The sequence below is a fragment of the Aotus nancymaae genome, unplaced genomic scaffold (assembly GCF_030222135.1).
Source record: "Aotus nancymaae isolate 86718 unplaced genomic scaffold, 86718_ANA_hifiasm-v0.15.2.pri h1tg000077l, whole genome shotgun sequence".
Classification (NCBI taxonomy): Eukaryota; Metazoa; Chordata; class Mammalia; order Primates; family Aotidae; genus Aotus; species Aotus nancymaae.
In genome coordinates, this window is record NW_026988492.1 from 16,477,703 (window position 1) to 16,503,668 (window position 25,966).

General features: G+C 38.0%; 1 protein-coding gene across 1 annotated transcript in view; it reads right to left on the reverse strand.

Annotated features, from left to right (window-relative positions):
- Positions 1 to 2,951: 2,951 nt before the first annotated feature.
- The window catches only part of MRC1 (mannose receptor C-type 1), a 104,511-nt gene continuing 81,496 nt past the window's right edge, over positions 2,952 to 25,966 (reverse strand). Inside the window, exons 23-30 of the mRNA XM_064368391.1 lie at positions 19,871 to 19,973; positions 15,933 to 16,165; positions 13,643 to 13,808; positions 12,700 to 12,849; positions 7,170 to 7,283; positions 6,394 to 6,558; positions 4,765 to 4,806; positions 2,952 to 3,899 (exon numbers count right to left, since the gene is read on the reverse strand). Of these exons, the coding sequence (XP_064224461.1) occupies positions 3,652 to 3,899; positions 4,765 to 4,806; positions 6,394 to 6,558; positions 7,170 to 7,283; positions 12,700 to 12,849; positions 13,643 to 13,808; positions 15,933 to 16,165; positions 19,871 to 19,973 (1,221 nt within the window). The 3' untranslated portion in view covers positions 2,952 to 3,651. The remainder of the gene's footprint in view (positions 3,900 to 4,764; positions 4,807 to 6,393; positions 6,559 to 7,169; positions 7,284 to 12,699; positions 12,850 to 13,642; positions 13,809 to 15,932; positions 16,166 to 19,870; positions 19,974 to 25,966) is intronic.

Consider the following 25,966-nt stretch of genomic DNA (forward strand, 5'->3'; position numbering starts at 1 on the left):
TTAAACTCCTGGCCTCAAGTGATCCTCCTGCTTCAGATTCCCAAAGATTGGGATTGCAGGCATGAATCACCACACCCAGCCTCTCTTTCTTAAAGAGGGCCCCCAAAAGCCAAATCTCCAGGCCCCACAAACCTGGCTCTGCCCCTGCCAATAGCCGTCTCCGCATTTCTTGCTGCTCTATTTTTTTTTTTTTTTTTTTGAGACGGAGTTTCGCTCGTTACCCAGGCTGGAGTGCAATGGCGCGATCTCGGCTCACCGCAACCTCCGCCTCCTGGGTTCAGGCTCTTGCTGCTCTATTAACACCTTAAGCACATTCTACCCATGCACCTGCCTTATGGTTATTAAATGATCTGTTTGTGGTCTGGACGGCCACTAGACTGCACTTTATGGATGGGGCCTGCTTCTTAGCTATATCTGAACATACAAGGGTGAGTGCAATGCCTGACATGTGTATTAGATACTCAAGAAATATTTAATGAAAAAAATGAATAAAGGGATAAATGAATGCAGGAGTGAATACTGAGAAATGGATGCATCATGTGCCCCTCAGTCTTTACTGACATCCCCATTACTTTCACAGTTCAGCTTACAAACAATTCACACTGTTTGAGTCAACTGGGAAAAAATATCCTTAAGAATCTTCCAGCTCCTGGGCGGGCATGGTGGCTCACGCCTGTAATCCCAGCACTTTGCGAGGCCGAGGCGGGGGCATCACGAGATCAGGAGATGGAGAGCATCCTGGCCAACATGGTGAAACCCCGTCTCTACTAATATATATATATATTTAAAAATTAGCCAGGTGTGGTGGCACGCACCTATAGTCCCAGCTACTCGGGAGGCTAAGGCAGGGGAATCGCTTGAACCCAGGAGGAGGAGGTTGCAGTGAGCCGAGATCTCGCCACTGCAACAGAGCAAGACTCCGTCTCAAAAAAAAAAAAGAACCTTCCAGCTCCTGAGCCCTGATAACAACCTCAAGCAAGGGCAATCACATAAACCACAACCACCAAAACCCAAAACCAATGAATAAATAAACAATGCAGAAACTGCTCTTCTCTACCTAATATCCACCCCCACAGCTTCACCAAAAAATATCCTTGCTATTTTAGTACTGTGTTTGGATGAGTATGTAGATACACACGACTTATCTCATTGAGTACGTGTTTGGGTGGATAACGTGAGAGTGTGAAATACAATACTCAGCAACCCTGTCAAACACAGACTGTTTCCTGAAATGATAAGACATTTAGTCTGAGATATATGTTGCACGGAGTCCAAAATATTTTCGGTGAAACTGCAGCTCTGAATGATAATGAAAAAGACTTGTGTAAAGAATTTGTAAACCATACTCACTCAGGCATTTCTTCCCGTTCCATATTTCTAATTCTGTCTTTTATCTTTCAGGAGAAAAAAAATAGCTAGCTAGCTAGCTAGGCAGATGGAAGGAAAGGGATTGCCTTGGTGTAATTCACCACATATTTCTTTATAGGCAGCCATTGTTTCCACTGGAACTTCTTCAAGTCCAACTTGCTTTGTTCTTACCAAGAACAGAAAAAGCAACTTCTTTTCTATTATTTGAGGTGCTGAATGGAGTTGCTTGTGTTCAGAAACCTTTCCCACAGTTGCCTTTTTTTTTTTTTTTTTTTTTTTGAGATGCAGTCTCACTCTTGTTGCCCAGGCTGGAAAGCAATGGCAAGATCTCGGCTGACTGCAGCCTTCGCCTCCCAGGTTCAAGCAATTCTCCTGCCTCAGCCTCCTGAGTAGCTGGGATTACAGGCACCCATACCTGGCCAATTCCTGTATTTTTAGTAGAGATGGGGTTTCACCATGTTAACCAGGCTGGTCTCGATCTCCTGACCTCAGGTGATCCTCCCGTCTTGGCCTCCCAAAGTGCCTGGATTACAGGCATGAGCCACCACACCCGGCCTACTTCTTAATTCCTATTTGTTTCTTAGTTGGAGTACTGGAAACTTTATCCTACCCCAAATACTATGCTGTTTCTTAATATTTTTTGAATGACAGACTTTCTTGAGAATCTAGCTATTTTCTTTCCAGAAAAATAAAGGCACAAAACAAACACAACATTTTGCCCTGCAATTTGGAGGCCTTCCCAGACCCCTTAATGCTATCCAAGGAGTCTCCTCCAGTGATTCCAGGTAAAGAACTGCCGCTCGTGGGCAATCTCATAAAAAAGTAAAGGTGAGCTGGCAGTGTGGTGCCTATGTGAGATGTTGATATGGTTTGGCCGTGTCTCCACTCAAATCGCATCTTCAGTTGTAGCTCCTGTAATTCCCATGTGTTGTGGGAGGAACCCAGTAGAAGATAATTTAATCATGGGGCAGTTTCCCCCATATTGTTTTCATGGTAGAGAGTTAGTCTCAGGAGATGTGATGGTTTTATGAGGGAAACCGCTTTCACTTGCTTCTCGTTTTCCTCTCTTGTCTGCCACCATGGAAGATGTGTCTTTTGCCTTCCACCATGATTGTGAGGCCTCTCCAGCCACGTGGAACTGTGAATCCACTAAAGCTCTTTCTTTATAAATTACCCAGTCTTGGGTATGTCTTTATCAGCAGCATGAAAATGGACTAATCCAGACGTAAAGTCTCCCAAATATTTCACAATATACCTCAAACTTTAAGGCAAAATTGTGAAGTTAAAAGAAATCGTTAAAGAGAGAAAGGAATATTTAGAATTCTGATTCTCAGTACTAGTGGCTTTGATGGTTGAATTCTGATTGAGTCCACGTTATAGGGGAAGATCTGGTAAAATCATTATGGGTAAAAAATTCCTTTTACATACAGCATTTTAGCAACACCCCTTTTCAAACCAGCTGAAGTTTCATTTAAAGAATTTCTCTATGAATAACATCATAAGCGTGAAGTTAAAGTGTAAAGTGAGTGGATAAATACATCTCATTTAAAAGCAAATTTATACTAAGACCACCAAAATGCAAATCTATTAAAAATAGACCTTGTCTTTAATGTTTATTTCACATTATCTAAGTACATCCAGTTATGCAAATTTACATTTTTATTTCACATCCTTGTATTTCTGATATACATATATCAGGACAAAGAACACATTTGGAACACTCAGCCTGTAAAACTCTCTTGGTGGGAAACAAGCTTCTCTGCTGCCTTATTCTTCTGCACATGTGCAGATAAAATTCTAAGTAATTGGAGTGGAAATAAAAACTGATAGAAGAGAAAACTAACTACATTTTTATGCCACTTGAGGCTATTTGTACCTGATTTTTCAAATGGTCTTTACTTGCTGAGTTACAATTTAATAGGTAACACATCTTTGGGGCACCTTAAAATATGCCAAGAAGCTTCATTGTTTCTAGAGTGCTTAAAAACCACAGGAGGCTGACATCAGCTACGCATCACTAATGCTTAGATTTTGGTGCTGTAGTGCTGTGTATTTACCTAAGATATTTTAAAAGGTAGTAATCAGCATTATTATCCCTCTTTTGTGAAAACATCTTGCCAGGCTAGAAAACAAGCAATTATTTCTTCAATTAGGCAAATTAAAAAAGGACAGACAAGTACAATTCAGTGCTCATTTTAAAGGAAACAATCACATCAAACTAAACATTTTAAATTTCAGTTACAATTTTATGAAATTCAAGCATCTCAGAATCACATTGAGATACTAGATGAGCGCGTGTTCATTCTGTTCAACGTTACCCACGAGATCTTTCGTATCACTAGTTCCTGGGCTTAACTGACTGTTAAAATACAGAGTGTTTTCAAAGGCGCCCTCTTGAGGTAGCTGCACGCGTCTTTTCTTGTAAAAGAAATAGGCAGCAAGGCCTGCACCCATTAAAACCAGGAGGATCACAATGACTACTCCGGCCACGTTGGAAGACGGTTTGGAAGGGTCTATCTTTCTTGGGTCAGCTATAAATAAATAAAATCATTAGGGAAAAGCTGGAAGGAGGCAGAGGGTTGAATGCTATGGAGAACTTTGCTTGTTGAAAAACTAAAATGTAAAAATATTCTTTTAAGTGACATTTGTCAAACAGAAATGAAAGATGTGAAAACAAGAGTCCCTATGGTAGAGAGGATTATTCAGAATGTTAAAACGATGATTCAGGTGCAAAAATAATCCATCTATGTAGCAGTGGGCTAGCTAATCAATGTTTTCCTACATATATATATGTACCTTATGTCAAAATAATTTAAGGCTGCTTACAAACACAGTGTAAAACGATAAATAGATTAGTAATGATAACGATGATGATAACTAAAAGAAAATGAAAAAATGAACAGAAAGAGAAAATAATAGTGGAAACTTGAACTCACAGATATAATTACTAAGCAAATAGCACTCGTGACGTTAATAAGGTTACAAGCAAGCCATAAATCTCACTTTCATTTTTTTTCAAGCAGCCAATAAAATGGGTGAAATGGGATAAGTTACCTACTTCAAGTGGTCTATAAAAATTCAAACAAAAAAAAATTGGTAAGAAAAGAAAAAAACCCACAGAGACTCTTGAGAGAAATCTCCTGTGGGTTCAAGGCAGCTGTTTGTAACCAAACAACAACAACAAAAATGCCTTCAGTAACTGCTTACAGTAAAAACAGCCACCTGACTTCGATGCCTCTTTTTCTGAGGTATTATTCAAAGTAGGTTGGTGACAAAGGATAGTTAAGCAAATTCTACTGAATGAGCGGGGGAGTTGGAAGGGATTATTACGCCTTTTAAAACAAACAGTATGGATGTATTACTAACATAGAACTCGAAATTTTGCAATAGTCTTACCTTTTGTTGTAAGTAATTCATGAGTAGGTTTGGCATCAATAACTATGAAAAAAATTAAATATTTATAAAAACCCAGAATAACTGCATGTAAATAGCAAATATTATTTGGTTCACAAATACATGGAATCCTCCACATTTGGTCCATGTTGATACAATATATGATATTATGTGATACAGATAAAAATACTGGTAGAAAAGAAGACACGTATCTTTACCTGTGTATCTACCTACCTACGTATCATCTGTCTGTCTGTCTAAGCTAACGCAGCCTCCTATGGCTGTATGGTGACTTTGACTACATTAGAAGATCTGGAAATGTGATTCCCCAAGTTGTATTTCAGCAACTGATACTCACCCTTTAAATCTATCCAATCTACCCATAAGTAAAACATTAGAGGTTAGGAGTTTTGAAATTAGCCCACTGAAGCCTAAGATGATACAAACCATTCGAATGAAAAGTCAAATAAGACTCCAGCCAGGTGTAGTGGGTCACCTCTGTAATCCCAGCACTTTGGGAGGCCAAGGTGGGTGGATCACCTGAGGTCAGGAGTTCAAGACCAGCCTGGTCAATATGGTGAAACTCCATCTCTACTAAAAATACAAAACTTAGCCAGGCTTGGTGGCACATGCCTGCAATCCCAGCTACTTGAGGGGGCTGAAGCAGGAGAATCACTTGAATCCGGGAGACGGAGGTTGCAGTGGGCCAAGATCATGCCACTGCACTCCAGCCTGGGCAACAGAGGGAGACTCTGTCTCAAAAAAAAAAAAGATTCCAACATTGCACCAGAGGGTGTGGTGTCTTAGAACAGTTAAAGAAGGCTAACAACTTGCCAAATTCTAAAACAGTAAAGTCTACCCCATCTCTACTAAAAATGCAAAAATTAGCTGGGTGTGGTGGCGCATGCCTATAATCCCAGCTACTCAGGAGGCTGAGGCAGGAGGATCGCTTGAACCCAGGAGGCGGAGGTTGCAGTGAGCCAAGATAGTGCCACTGCACTCCAGCCTGGAGACAGAGTGAGACTCCGTATCAAAAAAAAAAAAAAAAAGAAAGAAAGAAATCTATTATCTAATCAGTAATTTCCTGGGAGGGATATTAGGTGACATGGCATGAAAACAAAATATTTTTAAATTCCAGATAGAGACACCTTGTGAGCATTCAACACCATCAATTCCCGGATCCCATTCCTTTCATGCTCTCGCATTCCATCTTAAAAGGAGACTGAATTAAGCTGACATGACTCATTCCACAGTCAATTCTGGTCCCTCTCCAGAACCCTGCCCTCGTCTGGTTTGGGCTGGTACTGGCTTTACCACCTTTTTCCTCGTGCAATAAGGCTTTGTAGATGGGCTCCCCCGACTGTTTGCAGCTTGGCAAATCCTTCAGATATCCCATTACAAATGCATCAATAAGCGAAAATCATTACAACAACTAAGCAGACGGGGAGAGGCTCTTGCTCATGCAGAGCTGCAGACAGTAATGGACTACAACGGCAGAATGGATTTTTCACGCATAAAAGGAGAAAGCTTACAATGGCGTCATAATCACATTATGATTCCATACCTGGTATTGTACTATTTGAAAGAAATGGCGGCCAGTGATATGCACTATGCAACAAACTTCTTACTTACCTTTTGGTCTTTTACAAATGAATCCCTTGTAGGAAGAACAGTGAGCGTTACTCCAAAACCCAGAAGATGCCTGTAAACCTACACAGTCATTCCGTTCATTGGAGGGATCTCCTGTGTTCCAGTTGACAAAGGAAACTGGACTGTTATTTATCCACAGCCACGTTCCTGATCATCGAATAAAACCAATAAACATACAAGTTAAATATAAACCATCTTAAAATAAGTTAAGCCCATTTGTGCAAAATTTCGAGGCATATTCTTTTATACTAGAATCAATAGTCATTTATGATCAGACTTAACAGGCAAGACTATAATGACTAATTACTACAGGGAAGGGAAGTAGGTTTACTATATAGCTTTAGTTGAAAATGTATTTCTAATTAATACAAATATATATACTTATCCTTCCTTAGCGATTCCGCCCCCCCCGCCCCACAAAAACATAGAAAATGCTTTTTAAAGCTTCTTAAATTATCTTAGCTAGAAAAGATTTTTTTTTTTTAAGTTTTTTTTTTTTTTTCTTTTTGAGACAGAGTTTTGCTCTTGTTACCCAGGCTGGAGTGCAATCAAAAGATATTTTTAATTAGCAACTTTGAGGATAACATGATATGAAAGTCATTTTAAGTTTCGGTTCTTAAATAAAAATATGAGTTCGAATTTTCAAATTCTTCATGAATTAATCATTTTTTAAGGCAACACATTTTGGAAATTAAACCTTGTTTTACATACAACATTTTAGGATATTTGTGATTAAATAAGCATACTGCAAAAATTACCTTGAATATTTCTGAACAATCCTATCCAAAAATCGGTTTTACTTTTAAGTGGCTCAACCCGATATGACAGAAAACTGGATTCTGCAGCACTTTCAATGGAAGCCAGAGAGGAACCTGAAAAGCATAAGAGGATAAATATGATAGCTGCACATTTAAGTAGCTGAAAATATTTTTGTAAACAGCACCGCTATTAAGAGCAACAAGAATCAACCTAACATCTCCACTTAAGGGGAAGAATTTCAAAGGGCAGATGTTTGTCTGCTCAGAATTTTAGTTTTCATTCTGAAATGTGTTTTTAAGCATCATTAGCATCACTGGAGCACAAGCACTGAACTAGTTCCTGCAGGATATTCAGAGATTAGTAGGATGTAGAATATGTCTTAGGAAAGTTATGGTTCAGTGGGCGGTAATAAGAGTACAAAGAGGCCAGGCTCGGTGGATCCTAGCACTTTGGGAGGCTGAGGCGGGCAGATCACCTGAGGTCAGGAGTTCAAGACCAGCTTGCCCAACATGGTGAAACCCCATTTCTACTAAAATACAAAAATTAGCTGGGCATGATGGTGGGTGCCTGTAATCCCAGCTACTTGGGAGGCTGAGAAGGGAGAATCTGTTGAACCCAGGAGACAGTGGTTGCAGTGAGCCGAGATCCTGCCACTGCACTCCAGCCTGGGTGTCTCAAAGAAAAAAAAAAAGAATACAAAGAAACAAAGAAATATTATAGAAGAGAAATTAACTACAATATGCTATGGACATGTCAAATATGCATTCTTGGTGAAGCAGCTAAAAGGGTGGATAAAGGAAACAGAATTTAAGTAGAGAGAAGAACAGGATTTCAAGTAAAAAGGATAAAAAATAATTCCAGGAAAAACATGTAATAAGAGGAAAGACAAAGAGAAAGGGAAGCATAGAACATCTTCAGGAACAGAGATAGCTTAGTTTGGCTGGAGTGTAGCACCAACCTGGTCCATTGGCGAAAAAAAAAAAAAAAAAAAAAGACATGGGTTAGGTCTCATTGCAGAAGGCAGGAGACTGGTATTAAGGGCAATGTGGTGATAAAGAACACTTAGTTGTTTTCAGGCAGCTGAATGATGCAGTAATAACCCATCTCCTTGCTTTGACTAGTTCTATACACATCAGCTAGATTCTCCACTTAAGAATGGCCTAATATTAGTTATTATTGGAATCCAGTTGTTAGGTATAAGACCATTCAAAGCAAGGAGATAAAGCAGGAAGAACAGTTAGTTGGCTATGGAAGTGACCACCCACATTAGATTGTCAGCATTAAATTTTAGAGTAAAAATCTCTAATTTTTAAATAACATATATATGTGTGTATGTGTGTGTATATATATATTTTATTATTATTATTATTTTTTGAAACAGACTCTCACACTGTCACCAGGCTGGAGTGCAGTGGCATGATCTTGACTCACTGCAGCCTCCACCTCCTGGATTCAAGCAATTCTCCTGCCTCAGCCTCCCAAGTAGCTGGCGCTACAGGAACACACCATCATGCCTGGCTGATTTTTTTTTATTTTTTACTAGAGATGGGGTTTCACTATGTTGGCCAGGATGGTCTTGATCTTCTGACCTTGTGGTCTGCCCACCTCAGCCTTCCAAAGTACTGGGATTATAGGCGTGAGCCACTGCAGCCGGCCGTAACTAATATCTTTTAGGCATTTCATGCTGAACCTTTTGCATTGGAATTTACAAGCTTTATCCCATTAAATTTTTACGATCACTTCATTAAATACCTACCATTATTGCCCCATTTTACAGATAAGGAAACTAAAGCACAGAAGATAAGTAATTTGCCAAGATCCTAACACTAGCAGAGGGCAGAATCATGGTATGATTCAGATTTTCTGAACCTTGAGGGTCCACACCTAACCACGTGCCTACATCCTGTATTACTGAGATCTGAATTATTGCCTTGTGTTCACTGCATGACTACATCATCCATGTTAAATATATTTCAAAAACAGCCATTTCAAAATGATTGTGACTCCTATTTTGACAAGGAGAACGACAAGCATTCATTTAATCTACCAGAAAAGAGTCATCTAAAATGGAAAACAAAGTTTCTACATATTCACTGTAATTTTTTTTCAGAAAAATACTTAGCAATAGGAAGAAACATTTTTTAATTACAAAAGTTCAAAGAAGGCAAGAGGTGGCATCCTCAGAAATGCAGAATAAGTTCTTCTGAAAAAAAATGTTTTTCTATAAAACCAATCAGAACACTGGAAAATTCTAAATCCACTGTTTCGGAATGCTGAAAATTAATCAAAGGCTTGCAATATCCAAGAGGTACTTATGCAAGAAAAATGACTGAGTCTTGGTAATAATAGTGAGTTTTATAGTGTTTTCACTTGTCCTAATCCCTTTGCCTTCTTCCTAGTTCTGTGGTAGCTATAAAAACCAACAGGCCCACAACCACAGTGAAAACCAGCAGCCTAGAAGGCATAGGAGGCTAAAATGGGGTTGGAGCTATTTCCCAGCTCCATTCTCAGAGAATCTCCATTACTTGACCTGTCTGTCTTACAGTTCCCTAGAAAACCCCCCTTGTAAAGCTTGTCTTTATTTGACCTGATTCAGAGCTCAGTTAGTGCAAACAGACTTTTCCCTTCAAGTGTTTGTAAAAAACTATGAGCGGCAATTGTCTAACATTGTAGCCATCTAAGGCAGTGATAATCATTGGGGCAAACAACAAGCTAATTGAACAACTCAAAATAAAATGCTGGAGAAGGAGATGTTCATAGGAGACTTTAAAAAGCAATGACAAATTCAGCCAGGTGCAGTGGCTCGTGCCTGTAATCCCAGCACTTTGGGAGGCTGAGGCAGGCAGATCACAAGGTCAGGAGTTGGAGACTAGCCTGACCAACATGGTGAAACCCCATCTCTGCTAAAAACACAAAAAAATTAGCTAGGCATGGTGGCTTACACCTGTAATACCAGCTACTCAGGAGCTGAGATAGCAGAATCGCTTGAACCTGAAGGTGGAGGTTGCAGTGAGCTGAGATCACGCCACTGCACTCCAGCCTGGAGACAGAGCAAGACTCTGTCTCAAAAAAAAAAGCATTGACAAATTCTGGGGAATCTAGAAGGCTACAGACATGCATGGAAGTGTGCCTATGCCCAAGGCTATGTGCATGTCTGAGAAAGACCTGAGAAGGTCCTAAGTTCTCACATATGGCTGACCTTGAAGCACTACACAAGCAGGAAGTGAAAGCTAAGGCAGTTTGTTACTGCTTGGACAAACATTACAGGCACATCCCAACAAAGAGATAGATCCTCTGCAAAATCTGGGAGACTTAATTAGTTATAGGCACTTAAAGCAATCTACACCTACCACATGTAGCTCTACATGTCTACACATCACAGTAAAACTATCAAAAGACAGAGGGTCTTGAAATCTGTGAAAGAGAAGGGTCTCATGTACAGGGATCTTAACACTAATTTCTCATCAGAAACCATGGAGTCCAGAAAGTGTCAGTTTACATACTGAAAAAGACGAAAGAAAATGACTGTCAAGCAGGAATTTTCTATTGAACAAAGCATCCTACAAAAATGAAGGAAAAAGTCAGACATTTCTAAACAAAATGGTACTGAAGAAAATACTTCTGGTGGAAATAAAAGGACCCTCAACAGTAACTCAAATCAACACAAAGAAATAAAGAGCATCAGTAAAGGAAACATCAGTAAAGGAAAATAGTTTAAATGTACTTTTTATGTATAACTCTTCTTTATCTTTTCTAATTTAAAGATAACTGCATAAAACAATACTTGTAAATTGGTGCTTGTGGGTATGCAATGGATTAAGTTGTTTTTGTCTGCCAATAACAGCACAAAGGAAGGCAGAGGGAATGGAGCTACTTAACAGCAAAGTTTTTGTACACTATTAAAATTAATTGTATATTAATATGAACTAGATTTTTGTAAATTAACATGTTAGTTGTAATCCCTAGGGCAACCAATAAGAAAATAATCAAACAATATATAGTAAAAGAAACAACAAGAAAGTTTAAATGGAGGTTAACTGCAGTGGCTCATGCCTGTAATCCCTGCAATTCAGGAGGCCAAGGCAGGTGATCACCTGAGGTCAGGAGTTTGAGACCACCCTGACCAATATGGTGAAACCCTGTCTCTACTAAAAATACAAAAATTAGCCAGACATGGTGGCACATGCCTGTAGTCCCAACTACTTGGGAAGCTGAGACAGGAGAATTGCTTGAACCTGGGAGGCAGAGGTTGCAGTGAACCAGGATCGCACAGGTGCACTCCAGTCTGGGCAACAGAGTGAGACTCGGTCTCAAAATAAAACAAAAAGAAAATTAAAATGGTACACAAGAAATTCTCTATTTAATACAAAAGAAGGCAGTCATTGAGGAATAAGGGAACCACAAGACATACAGAAAAGAAATGGCAAAATGGCAGATATAAATCCTACCTATCTGTAATTACATTAAATGTAAATGGAGTAAACACTCCAAGCAAACAACAGAGATTGGCAGAATGAAAATTAATTAATCAGAAAGATTCAACTATGTGCTATCTAAAAAAGACACCTGAGATTCAAAGACACAAATAGGTTAAAAGTAAAGATTCAAAGACACAAATAGATTAAAAGTAAAAGCATGGAAAAAGATATGCTAAGCAAACAATAGCCAAAAAAGAGCTGGAGTGGCTACACAAATATTAGATAAAATAGGCTTTTCAATAAAAATTATTGCTAGAGACAATAAAGATATTTCATCGTGAAACAATTTTTAACATATCAGGAAGATGTCATAAGTATAGACACATATGTACCTAACAACAAGGCCCCAAAGTACATGAATCAAAAACTGACAAAGCAAACTTCATCTAACTCAGAATTTAAAGTCAAAAGTCAAGGCTGAATTTTGAAAGAACCTGGAGGAAAAGAGGCTATAACCTGTGCATACCATTGTTGCATGAACTCTTGAGTTAGGGCATTAAAAACATGAAGTAAAAACAATTCAGTAAAATATTTAATGGGAATTAACTACATGGCTTTGAAATGTACCCTAAAAATAAGCTTTATTTGACATTTTTTACTTCAGGGGGAAAAATCATTCTTCTTTGTAGTGTCTAAGTTTTATTTATCGTCACAAAAACAATAACTAGATCAAAATAATTCTCTATTAATGATAAAACAAAATGGTTCCTGGATACTTATAAAACTTAAGCGTATCAGTGATAAGGGATGAGAACAGCACTTGGAATAACTGAGAATGAGAATCCTAACCATTTAGAACATGAAGTCTGAAAGGAAGAAAGCTATGTTCAGCAAATTGCTCTTTTCTACCTGAATCCTCCAAAATTTGAGGCTACAAACTTAGAGATTACATTTGGGAAGCATGATATTGGCCACTCTGTTAGAAAATAAATCATTAAAAATATAAACAGAGTTTTACATTCTTTCTATGTTCGATATATAGTGTCATTCATGTCTATGGACCCCAGAATAGATGATTATGGAGTTTTCCTTCAGGAAATGTGGCACTCACCCATTCGAAGACAATCCAGAGAAGCTTGGCCCCAGTTCCTTGTATATGAGGACTCGATATAGTAACAGTGACCATGGAAAGGAATCCATGCTGTGTGATCTGACTCCGGACATCTGCCAGGCAGTTGTGGGGGTTCAGTAGCAGGGATTTCTGTTAATAAAAACACATTTTAAATACAGAAAAACCTGAAGCTTCTGTAGTATGTAGCATAATGTATTAGCAGCTACAAAAATTGATCTTTATATTTAAATACCTTCCAATAGTTATCATTTGGATCACCATTCTTATTATTGGGTTTCCTTTATCAATGTTTTGCACTTTAAATATATTTCACTAGAATGTGCTATGATATAGTGGCAGCCCACTACATTCAGAGTTAAGACTATAGATCTATAGATAACTGCAAAGGTAAGTTTTTTAAAAGTCACCACAAAGTAATTTGCAAAGTGACTTCCTTTTTTTAAGTCAGTTTTCCTTTTCTGGGATCCTAATCCCTACAATCCTTTCTTAGCTATTAATAGCACCTGGGATATAACTAAATGCTATATTTAGAATTCTAGTATGGTGTTCATCATGACTCTGATGAATCTACATGTATTCTGACAAAATTCCTTTGATATAGATGTGTGGTCAACACCAAAAGTAACCAGAATTTCCTGGGGAATCTGTCATTATAGATTCTGAGGAAAACTTCGATAATAAACATTCAGAGATTTATTAAGGAGCAAATAAACTCTAGAAATAAAGAAAATGTTTATCTCCATTGTTTTGATCGATGTATATTGGTTTATAGTCAAGATAGTCTTTTGTTAGGTGAGAAAGTATGTTGTATATTATTCTTAACTATCCAAGACACATTACTGTTTAATAATATCAACAGTGGTATGCCGTAGCTTATTCAGAGAATTTCAGGTCCCCTGATTGTTTTTATATATTCAATTACCATCTGATTTTTTGCAGAGAAAGTAAAAACTTTCATTGCAATGTGCTGTCTTCCAGTAGCTATCAAGATCCAGATAAACACATGCTGATTTCAATTTGGGCTCGTCGGCAGCCCAGTTAGTGTACCTCACCCTCCACTTATCAATCCAAGTGTATTTATTATCGGTCTGCAACAACAAAAACAAGCATTAACATGCAGCATTGCTTCATTTAGAAAACACCAAAAGAACCAAGCCAAGAATAAAGAGTATATTTAAGACTGTGATTTGACATAGAACCCAGGACATTTGAGAATAAAAAGAACACTATAAATCATTTCTGTCAACTTAAATTCGGTAAATGCAGCCTTTCTTAAAAACAGTTATTTCTTGGAGAGCCACAGTAACACATCCTTGGAAGTTATTTCAGAAAAAACTAAACTAACAAAAAAAAATCTATCTCTTATTCCCTGAAACTCTCTTTGTTTGCAGGTTTTCAGGGCAAAAGAGAAGTTTTATCTTCATAACAAAATATTTCCTATATTATTACAGAAATTATAATAAAAATTAAGTAATTTGTATTATATTCATGGACCACTGAAAGAAATACTACTCTCTTCACATCTTCTCATTATTCTGCTATTGAAACAACTTCAGTGGTAAATAACTTAGCTAAGGTCATATGGGTAAGGAACAGAGGAGCCTCGGTCTCTTGATTTCCAGTGAGGCGGTCTTTCAGCTGTATAAACCATGAGGTCATTTTGTAAAAAGCCGATCGTTTTAGTCTACTTGCACAGTCAATTTCTTATTAAGTTTAGTAAACAAATTTATGCTCACATACAAAATATTGATAAACATCAAAAATAGTATTTATCAATAATATCCTTTTAACAATCTAATAGAGATTTTACAGATATTGTCTAAGAACAGATGATATATATAACATTAATCAGAGGTAGCTGAATTTTTTAAAGATTCCAGCAATTATCACCCTTTTGACTGCATTAATTTGCCAAGCCAATTGCCAAATATTCAGTGACAAAAGTTAGAAGTATGTGTTATCTCAAATTAGAATTTTGTAGTATTATACCATGTTTCACCAAATAATGCTTGTATAATCGTTACTCTATAGACATAAGGAAGATAACAATACTGCTGTAGTCATAAAAATTGCTGCAATGAAAAACTATTTAATCTTTCCAAAAGTAAGAGCTTACTTTAAACTCATAAGAGAATTGTGAACATGTCTGTGAGAAAACATATAACTTATCAAATGACTTAATCATAAAAACATAGTCAACAGGGATGTAAAAATGTCTTGCTTAAGTTTAATCATAGAAATCATTCTGGAACTACTTACTTTTAAATATACACTTCTCTACTTAGGAAATACTCACTGTATAAATTGTAAATTTCTATCTGTGCATCATGGCCTTGGAAGCTCTGTAACATCTGACACTCACCTACTCTCCAGTTTATCTCCATTTCTTTCCCTCTTCTTGATATTCCTTCTTTATGTTCTACCATCCTAGACTTCATCTAGAAACTCTGAGGAACCTTCTTGGTCCTCCTCACTGGCCCAACTGGTTCCTTTTCTCTCTTCTCATGACACTTTCCATATGCCTCTCTTTGACCTTTCTTATATCTTAATTGCTGACTGACATATCTATTTCTTTTACTGGGAAGCTTGCTGGTTGGCTGGCTAGAAGAATTAATACAGGGAAGAGAGACGGAAGACCACACATCAGAGGAGACTCATTTTAGGAATATTTTGGCAACTCTATCCCCATTCTTAGCTTTGTGCCTCATCCCTAGTCTTTGCCAACCTTAGTCCATAATGGAATACTAGGAACTGAAATATTTCTCACAAATGGATGGGAGCTCTACAACCTCAGGACCTACAATGAGTCTAGAATGTCTTGCCACAACAAATAAAAAGTGTTCCCATCACTGTTAACTATGTCTTAACAACCTTTCTTAATTCTCATGCCATAGTTATAATCATGAGCTTGGAAGCAATTCGTGAATAAACTGTTGAGATTCAGAATATAATGTGCACAGTCTAATGCAATAAGAGAGTTAACATTCATCAGATAATCCTTAGTTTGATTTCTGACACACATCACCAGTTTGCCAGATCCTTGAAGGCAGCACATCCCTCAAAGACTGGATCTTGTTCTAGTTAGTATCACTCACATTGCCTAGCACAGTCTCTCACACATAACGGGTATTCAATAGAACTAACAGAAAGAGAATCATATCCAACCATAATTCACTGATTGTGTCAAGTTGCACACATTTCCAGCATCTTACCAAGTTACTGTTCAGGGCGATCCACACACGTTCATCAGATTTTTCCATCTGCAGCCACGCAAATGCCTGACTGTAGGGATCCAGAATGCTAGCTAAAAGGGAATTGTGAAGCTTGCAGTATGTTTCTGCTTCATGCCATTGTAATTTTTGTCTAATGATCGAATAGCTGCTTTTGCCATATTTAATAAAGCCATCTGTTGGAGTTGTTGCTGGAGGATGAGTCAAGGAAGGGTCTAGATAAACAGATTATTTTCGTTGGCATTATCAATAAACAATAATTGAGCACTATCAGTAATGACAAGTATATCTTGTCAATCATAAAAATAAGCAAAATAGCATAACTCCAAACATTCAGCTGTTAGACACATTTTTATAAGCCATTTTGCACTGGAAAACAAACCATTATTTTTTCATAAGTATGCCTGACCAAATTAAATTAATTCCAAAGTATATTTAGAATATTAGGGCAGATATATGATCAAGTTTCTAAACTAACAAACAAAATGTATTACAAATTCAATGCAATCTAGATGAAAGAAATGCCAGTTTAATCCCACAAATTAAAGAACATCGATTATTGTGTCATTGCTGATCTTTATTTTTCCATGTAGGTTAAATGTCAAGGTCAAGAAAAGTCTTTCTCTTTCTCCCCCGTTTGTTCTACTTGATCCATGAGTTTATATCTGTTTTACTTCACTAGTGAGCAATCCACCTTCGGGTTACTGGTTTAGGTTCTGGAATAAAGCCACTCACAAGTCGCTGGCTCATTTAACCTTGATCTCAAGATCAAGCTTTACTCTTGATGATTTTCTATGCCTTTCACCTAGGGGTAAACCCTCCCATATCTTATCCAAACTGACCCAGTGGTTGGAGCCCCTCAAGCCAAATCACTTCGGCATTCTGATCTTTCCTTCTCGATCTCCTAGCATGCATTTCTAATCACTGCATTGTGCCCCCTGTACTCTGAGCCACTTCATGTCAAGATCCCCAAAAGAGATTGTTTCTGCCTGTCTTAGGGATGCCCCAGAAGTCACCAAATCACAGCCAGAGGATGAAACCTGACCTGTTGTCTGTCTTTGCATCCTATAAGCTACAAAGGTGTTTAAATGGTTGGGTATGGAGGAGAATCAAAGAATAATAATATTTTAGGACATGTAAACATTACGTGAAATTCAAATTTGTATCCATAAATAAAGTCTCACTGGAACACGGCCACATTCATTTGCTTATGTATTGCCTATGACCATCTGTGACCACAGAAGAGTTGAGTATTTGCAGTAGAGACTGTATGCCCTGTAAACCCTAAAATATTTGCAATCTGGTTCTTTACTCTGGTCTAGGGATCTATATATCCTTGCCTACCAGTGTGTATCCTGGTCAATTCTCCAGCATGTTCTACTTTATGCCTACATGACCTGCCATCTGCCTTGTCCAGCACTACAGAAGGGCCAACTTATTTTTTTTTTTTTGAGTCAAGGTCTTTTGTTCTGTTGCCCAGGCTGGTCTTGAACTCCTGGTGTCAAGCAACTCTCCTGCTTCAGCAAAATGCTAGAATTACAGGTATGGGCCACTACACCTGGTGATAATTTACAGTTCATAAAAGTTTATGTGCCACCTTTTCTCACTTCAACACTGTGAATCATTCCTTAAGTCATTAAAAATTTGCAAATGATTTTTGTTTGTGGCAAAATATTCTGTCATGTATGTGTATAAGGAATAGAAAGAGAAGATTTTAAATGAGTGTGTGAATCACCATTCACTCCTGGAAGGAGTGTTCCCTCTTGGCCCAAAGAACAGAGGCAAAGATGGCATGCTTTGGTTTTACTGGTGATCTAAGATTCTGGTGCTATAGAGGGTAATATTGAGAAAAATGACATGCACTTGGATGGCTTTTGGATTAAGAGAAGGTTAGGATTTCTGGAGTACTTCTCAACCATCTGAAAATATCTTAGATGATTTTCAGTCATTGTCATGAACTGACATTAGTTCCCTGATTTCCCAAATAGTATAGAAAAATTCATTAGGTCTGGGAGAATAATTACCTTCCAACTCACACCCATCCTTTAAGAACTGTACTCAGGATAACAGCAACCCTCCCCACCTTCAATTCTCTTGTCTAATCTATTTTTAAATTTCTGACCCCTTTTGTGTAGCTATGAGGTAGGAGGCAGGACTCCCTCCAGGCCAGATTGAAGACTAGCTGAAACCTCTCCCTAAGGCACACCCACCAATGCCATGACAGTTTACCATTGCCATGGCAGTCCCCAGAAGTTACCATAAACCCACCCCTTCATTTGCATGTAATTAAAAGTTGGTATAAATATGAGTGCAGAATTGCCCCTGAGCTGCTTCTCCAGGCTCACTGCCTATGGTATAAACTCTGCTCCACAAGGAGCAGTATGTCTGCTGCTGCTGTGAACCGTTGCTTTAATAAAAGTTGTTAACACCACAGGCATGCCCTTAAATTCCTTCCTGCATGAAGCCAAGAACCTTCCCAGGCTAAGCCCCAATTTTGGGGCTCACCTGCCCTGTCAGCTAGGCATTTTTATTCTAGTTTCTCTAGAAACTAAAATGTATACAAATACCATCTTAATTGACAGTAAATATCTGCATACTGCATTATTTCCATTTAACCATATTGTGGCGTCCTAAGATGAAAAAAGAAACTCAAATCATATATCCACATATTTAAGGCACACAAGACATAGAACAAATAATGAGGCATATATGATGCTTTACGCCAAAAGTTCTCAAGTTACAAGAATTAAATGGAAGTATTCCTATTCTGACATTTAAAAAAAGGTACAGGTAAGCAAATACCCTAAGTTTCTAATAGAAAGTTTTAGTGACAGGTTTAGTCTGCCCAAAACTACAAAACTATCTGGTAAAAAAAAAAAAAAAGAAAGAAAGAAAGCAGACTCATGAATCAAGTATAGAAAATATCACCCTTTTTGTCTTGCACAGGTTTCCAGGGATTAAAGCAACAATCAAACGTGTTGCTATGCAAGGGAATGAGCATGTATTTTATTTTACTTGTTTGTTTTTGCTTTTATTTTTATTTTTGTGAGATGGGGCCTCACTCTGTCACCCAGGCTAAAGTGAGTAGCATGATCATAGCTCACTGCAGCCTCAGCCTTTCAGACTCAAGTGATCTCTCACCTCAGCCTCCCATGTAGCTGGGACTACAGGCACAAGTCACCACACCTGTAGTCCCACCTACAATAATAAAATAATTTTGTCAAAATACAAAATAATTTTTGAGGTTTTTGTAGAAATGGAATTTCACTATATTACCCAAGCTGGTCTCAAACTCCTGGGCTCAAGCAATCCGCCTGCCTCAGTCTTCAAAAGTGCTGGGATTACAGGCATGAACCACAGTGCCCAGACATGATCATATATTTTAAAGTACATTTAAAAACACAGCTCTTCATCAGGACAAATAGCTAACGCATGTGGGGCTAGCTGATGGGTTGATAGGTGCAGCAAACCACCCTGGCACATGTATACCTGTATAACAAACCTGCACATTCCATACATGTATCCCAGAACCAAATAAAATTTTAAAATTAAAAAGTGAAGTCAGGCACAGTGGCTTATACCTATAATCCCAGCACTTTGGGAGGCTGAGGCAGGCAGATCACTTGAGGTCAGGAGTTCGGGACCAGCCTGGGCAACATGGAAACATGAAAACCCCAGCTCTAAAAGAAACACAAAAATTAGCCAGGCATACTGGTGCATGCCTGTAATCCCAGCTACTCAGGAGGCTGAAGCAGGAGAATTACTTGGCTCGGGAGGTGGAGGTGGCAGTGAGCTGAGATCACGCCACTGCACTTCAGCCTGGGTGACAGAGCAAGACTCTGTCTTAAAATAAATAAGTAAATAAATAACTGAAAACAAAACCCAGCTCTTTCAGGAAGGTGAGGTTTGGTAGAACTTACCAGGACGTGTCTGGCATATGTAGCCTCGTTTTTTATCACAGTTATCATCCATCCATTTTCCTGCTTCATTTGATAGACCTCCAATAATAACAACACAGTCAACCTGCATATTTGTAGAGAAAGAAAGAGAAAACATTCATGAATCAATGACTATTGAAATCAATTCATTAACAAGCAAAAAAAACTCATTATTTCTAATTTCCAAATGTTAAGATTGACGTAATTTAAAATATGCTCAATCCTTCATTACTTTCTATCCAACCGTACCTACTATGCACATTGTCCACATTTGAACTCTTACTATATGGATTGAAAACCCCACAGATCTGGATAAACTTTGGAGATAGTCCCAAGAAACTCTGCTATCAGAACTTTTATTAATCACTACCAAAACTTAGAACCCAAAGGGACTAAGAGAACACAGTATCCTCTCCATACAAATTACCAGTATCCAAACCCCAAAGTAGGCACCATATTTTTAAAGGAAAATGAGCACAATCTATATACTTCATTGCTAAACTGATTTGTAAAAGTATTATTATAGATTCAGAGTATGTGGCTGGTATAACTAGAAAGTTTCACATCTTATTTATAATCTTATAGGAGAGTATGCCAGGGCTGGAACAATACTATATTTGGTTGTGAATGCGTGTGACATTCCAAATCCTTCTCAGTATTTTTTTTTCTGAAATGCTATTATTTCCATTCTAATCCTCATATCTGGTCCTGTTGGAGTAGAGGTGAGAGAAACCATGCTGCCTGCCCCATTTCAATATACACTCTGTACTTTAATCTGAAATGTGGTCTCTTGCTCATTTAAAATAAGAGAAGGCCAGGCACAGTGGCTCACACCTGTAATCCCACACTTTGAGAGGCCAAGCTGAGAAGATCGCTTGAGCCTGGGAATTCAAAACCAGCCTAGGCAACAAGGGAGACCTTGACTCTACAAAAAATAAACACAATTAGCTGGGCATGGTGGTGCATGACTGTGGTCTCAGCTACTCAGGAGGCTGAGGTGAGAGGACCACTTGAGGCTGGGAGGTTGAGGCTGCAGTGAACTATGATCCTATGATCATACCAGTGCACTCCAACCTTGCTGAGAGAACAAGACCTTGTGAAGGAAGGAAGGAGGGAGGGAAGGAGGGAAGGAGTGAAAGAAGGAAGGAAGAAAGGAAGGGAGGGAGGGAGGGAAAGAGGGAGGGGCTGAGAGAAGCCAGAAATAAAGACAGGAGACATGGTCAAATCATTTTGCATTTTTGATGGAGCCCCCAAATTTCATTGTGTTTATTTACACAATTATCTTCTATTTATGGTGACTATATCAATTTTCTACCTTCTCCTAATAAGAAGTATTCTTTTAAAGTAAATTTAAGCAAAAAAATGAGTAGCCTTAAAGAAAATGTTGAAGATTTTAAGTTTCTAGTTTGACATGTAAGAAGCTTGGAAGTTGTCACTCCCATCCACAATGCAAGAAAATGCATTGGAAAATGGAGGTCACGAGACCAACAGCTGTCCCCCAAATTGGAGACACAGACAAGTGGATATAGGGAATCAGAACTGACCAGAGCAGAAGCCCAGGAGTAGAAAACGGGAACCAGTATTGAGGTAGGAGATATTAAATGTCATTGACACATTGCTGAAGGTTCAATGTGGACAAGTTTGAAAAGTAAAAATCTTGGCAGAGGAGTGCATGGGGAAGGCAGTCTTAGGGAGATTTCAGAGTTTAGTGAGTTTTCCTTCCAGGAGCCCTACCATATTCTTACAGTGCAAACTGGAGAAAAGTCTCCTCTTGCTTCCAAAAGGGGAGGTGGGAAAAGAGCCATTTTTAAATACAACACAGCTTTCTGTTTTTAATAAGACCAGCCTCCAAGAACAAGAATTTTACCAGTGCCTAAACAACTGTGGTTTCAGCACACAATAACTAAACTAGGAGACAAGAAATACCCAACTCCAGCCTCTCTAGCTTTCCTCTCTCATCCAAAAGGAAAAAGCAACAAAACAAAACTGAGAAGCACTTTTGAAGGTCACATGTGGGGGCATCACAGGATTATGAAACACTTCCCCTCCCCAATATTTTACCACCATACCCTTGGGGTTCCTGTGTGATAACAAGCAGATACGGCTGAAGAATTGTACCTCTCTGACATTATTTAAGTCTTTAGGAGAACCCAAAGTCAACAGGAGAGACAGAAACAAGGACACCAGAGATTTTCACCTCTGACACCTAAAGTGACAGCAAACAGCAAACACACCCTAACTCTTAACTAAATAAACATAAAACCTCACACTAAATGTCTATTTACCTCTGTTCTCTTTATTCACTACATCAGCAGCCCCCAACCTTTTCGGCACCAGGGACCAGTTTCATGGAAGACAATCTTTCCACAGACTGGGGTGGAGGGTGGTTTCAGGATGATTCAAGCGCATTATTTACTGTGCACTTTACTGCTGTCATTATTACTACACTGTAATATGTAGTATAATAATATTACAGCTCACCATCATGTAGAATCAGTGGGAGCCCTGAGCTTGTTTTCCTGCAACTAGGTGGTCCCATCTGGGGGCGATGAGAGATGGTAACAGATCATCAGGTATTAGATTCTCATAAGGAGTGTACAACCTAGATCCCCCACAAGCACAGTTCACAGTAGGGTTCATGATTCTATGAGAAACTAATGCCACTGCTGAGCTGACATGAGGTGGAGCTCAGGCAGTAATCTGAGTGCTGGGAAGTGGCTGGAAATACAGATGAAGCTTCACTCACTTGCCTGCTGCTCATATCCTGCTGTGAGGCTCAGTTCCTAACAGGTACCTGTCTGTGGCCCAGGGGCTGCAGACCCCTGCACTACAATATATACCCAGCTTTCAACATAAAAATATAAGGCACACTAAAAGATTAACACACACACAGATTGAAGTGAACAGCAAGCATAATAAGCAGACTCAGATGTGACAAAGATAGTGGAATTATCAAATTTTAAACAACTAAGAATATAATATGCTAAGGACTCTAATGTAAAGCGTGGACAACAAGCAAGACTGGGTAGGTAATGAAAGCAGAGAGATGAAAATGCTAAGAAAGAATCAAAAGGAAATTCTAGAAATCAAAACCACTTTAACAGAAATGAAGACTATGATACGTTCATCAATAGACTGGGTATGGCCAAGGAAACAAGAGAGAAAGGAACAGAAGAAATATTTGAAGCAATAATGACTTAGAATTTCCCAAAATTAATGACTGACAGCAAATCACAGATCCAGGAAGCTCAGAGAACATCTGACAGGATAAATACAAACATCTAGACACACCAAGCTCAACTACAGAAAATCAAAGATAAAGAGAAAATCTTGAAAGATGCCAAAGGGGGAAAAAATCATCTTATCTATAAAGAAGCAAGAATAGTAATCTTGGATTTCTTTTCAGAAACCATGTAAGCAAGAAGAGAGTGGAATGCAATATTTAAAATGCTGAAAGAAAAAACACCCACCAACCCAGAATTTGGTCTCCAGTGAAATTATCCTTAAAAAGTGAAAAGAAAACAAAGGCTTTCTCAGACAAACAAACATTGAGAAAATTTGTTGCCAATAAACTTAGCTTGAAAGAAATGTTAAAAGGAAAAATGAAGGAAATGATATATGTCAGAAACTCAGGTTTATATAAATGAAGAACATTAGAAAAGGAATAAATGAAACAAAAATAGAATTTTTCATTTTCCTTATTCTTAATTCATCCAACAGATACCAGTTTGCTTAAAATAATAATACCAACAATGTATTTGGTAATACAAGCTTATGGATAAGTGAAATGAATTATAGCAATGTTACATGGGAGAAGAGGAAGGAATGGGTGATGCTTTCTTATGTGCTATTTGAAAAAAGACTTGGATTAGTTGTAAATGTATACTGCAAACTCAAGAGCAACCACTAAAGAAAGTTTGTTTTTGTTTTAGTTTTAGGCCAAGAAAGGTGGCTCATGCCTGTAATCCCAGTACTCTGAGAGGCTAAGGTGGGAGGATTGCTTGAGCTCAAGAGTTGAAGAACAGCCTGGGTAACATAGAGAGACCTCCATCTTTATTTATAATAAAAATAAAATTAAATTAAAAGTTTTCTTAAAGTATAATTGGTATGCTAAGAATGGAAAACAAATAAATCATACAAAATATTGAAGTAAAACCAGAGAAGCCAAGAAAGAGTGGTAGACAAAAAAATGAAATACAGAATAAAAACAGCAAACAATAACAAATATGATAGATGTTAATCCAGCTATATCAACAATCATTTTAAATGTTAATGGTCTAAATACACAAATTAAAATACAGAGACTCATGTATTGATACAAGAGATTCACTTTAAATATGAAGATACACGTAAGTTAAAAGTGAAGAAAAATGGAGAAATATACGCTGTACTAACAATAATCAAAAGAAAGCTGGGCCAGCTATATTAATTTCAGACATAGCAGACTATAGGGCAAGGAAAGTTACCAGAGGTAAAGAGGAACCTTACATAATGATCTAGCAGACAATTCTCCAACAAGACATTAACAGTCTCTAATGTGTATGTGGCTAACAATAGAGCATCAAAATACATAAGGTGAAACCTGATAGAACTGCAAAGAGAAATAGATAAATCCACAATTCGAATTGGAGACTTCAATACTTTTCTATCAAAAAAAGCAGATCAGCAGGGAAAAAAATCAGTAAGAACATAGTTAAACTGGACAGCTCCATCAATCAACCAGATCTCATTGACATCTGAAACTCCTTCATCCAATAACAGTAGAATATATATTCTTCTCAAGTTCACAGGAAACATTCACCAAGAGAGACGACATTCTGGGCCATAAAACACGCCTTAACAAATTTACAGGAATAGAAAACACATAAACTATTCTCGGACCACAATGGAATTAAACTAGAAATCAGTAACAGTTGGAAAATTCCAAAGCACCTAGAAATTAAAGAAAATGTTATGTCAATAATAATACACAAATAACGATACACAAAGACAACCAAAAAAAGGTGACTGCAGTTTTTCTGAATAAAAGTACTTAAGAGAAGTGTCACCGTGAAGTCAACACATCTTTAACCCATCCCTTGAGCTACAGTGAATCACAGCCTACACTCCTGCCACAGACATCTTGTCAATCTCCAGTGCCTTTATCCCATGAGCTACAACTGTCAGGCAACCTGAAACTTACATTTCAAAAGTTCTCCACTCATCCCCATTTCCTTTCTTAGCTATTTTAATCCCCCATTATCCTGGCTAAGAGTCTCTGATACAGAAAACCTGTTGCAATCCAAGCATATTTGCACCAGAAAACACATATTACAAGTTCTCTCCATTCTCTTTTTCTAACTATATTTAATCCTCTCCATTTTAAAGTCCTGAAATTGGTTTTTAAAAAGCAGTGCCAGATGCAGTGGCTCATGCCAGTAATCCCAGTACTTTGGGAGGCTGAGGTGGGTGGATCATGAGGTCAGGCATTCGAGACCAGTCTGGCCACCATAGTGAAACACTGTTTCTACTAAAAATACAAAAAGTTAGCTGGGTGTGGTGGTGTGTGCCTATAATCCCAGCTACTCAGGAGAATCACGTGAACCTGGGAGGCAAAGGTTGTGGTGAGCCAAGATAGTGCCACTGCACTCCAGCCTGGGGACAGTATGAGACTCCATTAATCAATCAATCAATCAATCAATCAATGGATTATGTGTGTTTTGATTCCATCTTTGTGAAATATAAACTTTATCTGTTTATATACACTATGAAAAAGTCTGGGAGAAAGGTCAACAAAAATTAGCAGTGTTTTTTTCTGAATGGTTGAGATTACAGATTTTCTTTGTTGGTTTGTTTTTATTGTTTCTGCCTTTCTCTATCTTCTAAAAACAACAAATATGTGTGTAATAATAAATGTTTTCGATTTACATGAAATTCACCTCTCATCCATTAAAGCTGTCTAAGCAAATGCTGTCTTGTTCCATTCTACTTTTTCAGTAAGTCTTCAGCCCTCACTGATGTCATGAAAATCAAAGAACTTTTCCACAGAAAATTATTTACCCACCACTAGTTATTTTTTTCTAGAGTAAAAGCAAGTTT